The following is a 3,600-nucleotide window of genomic DNA, read 5'->3' on the forward strand; positions in this document are numbered from 1 at the left end:
CATTATCCTTGTGTTTTTTACAAATTCTCCGGAGCATAAGCCTGGTTATTAGTCTATACCGAGTTCAATTGACGAAGAATCCCTGCATATTTATATAACCTTGTTTCACTAGAATTTTATTACCCAACCCACATTGTTGATAAAATACTAAAAAGTAGGTAAATAATAAAAGTTAAAAAAATTCAATATTATAAAACACTTATTAAATACTTAATCTTTGGTTTTATTGCTTTTTGAATATTGGACGCAAATACTTAATATTTATTCCGCACAGTTAAAGTTATACAACCTTCCCTGTTATTTGCTTTCTGAATGCCCATTCCGCCATCTTAGAAAAATACTCCAGATTTTAAATCATATTTCAGGTATGTCTGTTCCTTACTTATTTCAATGGTAACTCGCTCGATGATAAAAAATGGGAATATGAATGGAAGATCTCGACTGCCCATAATTTTGCCACTTGAATGAGAAGCTGTCCTGTTCAGGGCAACATCATCTTTCCTGAGAGGTCAGAGACAACGTTTCCAAGATGGGTGATGCACACGCTTATCGCGTCCAACGTCGTGCCAATTAAGTTTCCCGTCCAATACTGTGTGATGAACTCGAGAACGTACAGTTTAAATTGAGTTGATAATTATTAAACTACGTTCCCAGTTCGCGAGAGCACACGTAGCAAGGGCCTCTCAGAAGAAGAAACTTCCAAGGGGGTGCAAACTCCGCGACGCAGAACCGAACACTCCAGCGGGGGAGCATCCCAGCCGTGTTATTAAACGACCCCACCGCGTATATTTAAGATCAGACACAATCCATCTCTTATACATCTCTCCCTTTATCCCGCTCAACTCCGCCAATCCCATCCTCTGCTTCTCCCGACACGCCTCCCTCCCGTCCGTGACATTGGCCCCAATCACCAAAATACACACACATTCGCGTGCGTGCGTTTTCCTGTGTGTGTGTGTGTATATATATATATATATATATATATATATATAATCTTTCCTTCCTCCTCACCCATTCCCCCCCTCGCCTCTCCAGCGGCGCTCCAGCTATCCCCCCACCCCCGCCTCTTCCACCATCGCAACACGTGCTCTCTTATCCCTTCTTCGTGTGGGTGGCTCCGACACTCCTCCCGCCCCCCTCCCCCCACCATCTCCCTCTAAACCCTCTCCACACCCTCCTCCCCCCTTCCCTTCTCCTCCTACCCCCAAATGCACACTTCATACGTGAGGAGGGCGTGGGAGATTTCCTCTCCTCCCTCATTCATGGATCTCGCCGCGGTCGCCGAGGAGCACGGAGGGGGCCGGGCGACGGCGGGCGCGGCGTCGTCGGTGGCGGCGGCCCGCCGTCCGCGGGCCTCCCTCCTCCGCCGCTCCTGCGAGGCCATCCGCCGGGCCCTGGCCTTCCTCTTCTCGCACGCCGGCGTCTGCGCCCTCATCCTCGCCTACACCCTCTTCGGCGCGGCCCTCTTCCTCCGCGTGGAAGGCGGGCCGGCGGCGGACGCGGCCGCGGCGGCCCTGCGCAGGGCCGTGCGCCGCCGCCGCATCACCGCCGACTCGCTGTGGGCGCTCACGGCGCGCTACAACGTGCTCGAGGAGGCGCAGTGGCGCGCGGGAGTGGTGGAGCGCATCCTCTCGCACCAGGAGGAACTCGTGGCCGAGGTGCGGCAAGACGCGGCGGCGGAGTGGGCGCTACTGGGCGCCGCCGAGGGCGCCGGAAGGCCGCAGTGGACGTTCGCCGCAGCGCTCATGTACGCGCTCACCGTCTACACCACCATCGGTGAGTGATTCTCCATCCAGTCGGTCGTTCACTCGCGGACGGGCCTAACGAGACGGACACCCCTCGCCGGGAGGCATTTAGGTCGACTCGCACCACCTTAAAAACTTCCGAATAACTCGTCCGATGTCACGCGAAGGAACAGAGAGGCAAGTAGAATAGTATATTCATCTCTCTCTTCTATAAGACACTGTCTCAGGCGTTACTTGGTGGCAGTCTATCATAGTAAATCAATGAAGAATTACTGTGCAATTTCCACTGGCCTTTTAAATTTCACGACCATTGTTTCGCTGCAATTCTACATCATATATATAAATAAATAAATATATATATATGTATGTATATATATATATATACTATATATATGTTATCTGTAGTCACCATAATGTCACCTGATGAAATTGCATTGCAACGAAACCATGGTCGTGAAAAATAAAAGGTCAGTGGAAATTGCAAAGTTAATCATTTCAAAACCATTTCCAATGCGTCGTTCCAATCCATAACAAGTTCCAATTCATTACGCCATTCATTGTTAAGAAACAATGAAAATTATCAAATTGAAAATAAAAAACTTATGGGTGGAATTCGAGTTTTGAGATGTCCTGACTATTTCTATCAAACTGCTTGCACTAAAAAGTTGAAACTTCTGATCATTCTCATCATAATTTCTCATTGGATACGTTTGTCGCATCGCGGACGCCCTGATTCCACTACCAAAAAGAGAACGCTTCTGTATGGGTCCTTTTGCCGAGTGGAATAACCGGCCGCTTCCTGATCGAGACTCCAGGGATTCGGTTTCGCAAAATGATCGCTCTTATTTGCCATGTCTCGCATCCACGAACGCACCCTTATCACATTCATAACATCCTAACCCCGAGTCTCACTTATTCGACTAAGGGGGTCGATGGGAGGCAAGGCATGAAAGTCGATAAAACTCTTTGACATGCTGTCCAGGCAGACTTAGACATACCATTGTAACTATCGAAAACGCTTTTCCCTCTAGCGGCATCGATACAAACACTGCGTCGTGTGCATTGAAGATATCCATGCCATGAATTTATTATAGAGCGTATTTTTGTACCCAATATCATTTTTCCTTTGACTCTATTTTTCAAGAAAAGATTTGGTGATCGTAGAACTTGAAGGCACTCACGTAAAAAATGGCATGGGCATTGAATCCGCTTTGTGGTATTGGTTCATATCAAGATACGTCCAAATCACTTAGTTAGTTTGTTGGTAGACTTCTTTCACTCAGCCGACCGGTTTGGAGTCGAGTGCCTCCAAAACTTTATGATGGCACTGGCCTTCAAACCATGGGTGGCTAAATAAACGCGTGAAAATATACTTAGTGTTTTAAATTATAATAGCGAACATGAAATAGCAAGCACTACCACTACAAATGAGTAAAATGCGGAAGAATGGTAAGCATTCGTGAACAGCATTAAAATTTTCGCAAACATCTACCAGAAAAAATTGACTTTTACACCTAAACAATTGCGAGATATCAGAAGAATAACCGGCGCTCTTCTGCTCGAAGAGATCTCTGCAGGCGGACCGTACTGTGACCATTCACTCCCAATTTCTTTCCCAGATGACACCTAATTAACCTTTGGTGTCTGATTAGTCCATAGTTATTGTTTTTATTTAATAATAAAACTACTAGTATCTACATTATTTAACATTTAATAAAATAACACATTTGAATTCATATATAATGGTTTGATTAAATGCACCAAAGCCAAATGATTTTGTTGTGTGATTGAAAAATAACGTCGCCACGGACCATCGGAACTACAACGGACAGAAACGGCGGAGGTCAATGTAGCC

At 46.4% G+C, this 3,600-nt stretch overlaps 1 protein-coding gene across 1 annotated transcript; it reads left to right on the forward strand.

Annotated features, from left to right (window-relative positions):
* Positions 1-1,262: 1,262 nt before the first annotated feature.
* LOC139692736 (uncharacterized) lies at positions 1,263-1,784 on the forward strand. The gene has a single exon (XM_071590981.1). It carries the CDS (start codon positions 1,263-1,265, stop codon positions 1,782-1,784), a length of 522 nt encoding a protein of 173 aa, XP_071447082.1.
* Positions 1,785-3,600: the final 1,816 nt, after the last annotated feature.

The sequence above is a fragment of the Hetaerina americana genome, unplaced genomic scaffold (genome assembly GCF_022747635.1).
Source record: "Hetaerina americana unplaced genomic scaffold, ioHetAmer1.1.p SCAF_40, whole genome shotgun sequence".
In the NCBI taxonomy this organism is placed as follows: domain Eukaryota; kingdom Metazoa; phylum Arthropoda; class Insecta; order Odonata; family Calopterygidae; genus Hetaerina; species Hetaerina americana.

Bases quoted from the DNA above. Each gene is read 5' to 3' on its own strand.
- LOC139692736 (XM_071590981.1), top strand. From the start codon at position 1,263: ATGGATCTCGCCGCGGTCGCCGAGGAGCACGGAGGGGGCCGGGCGACG.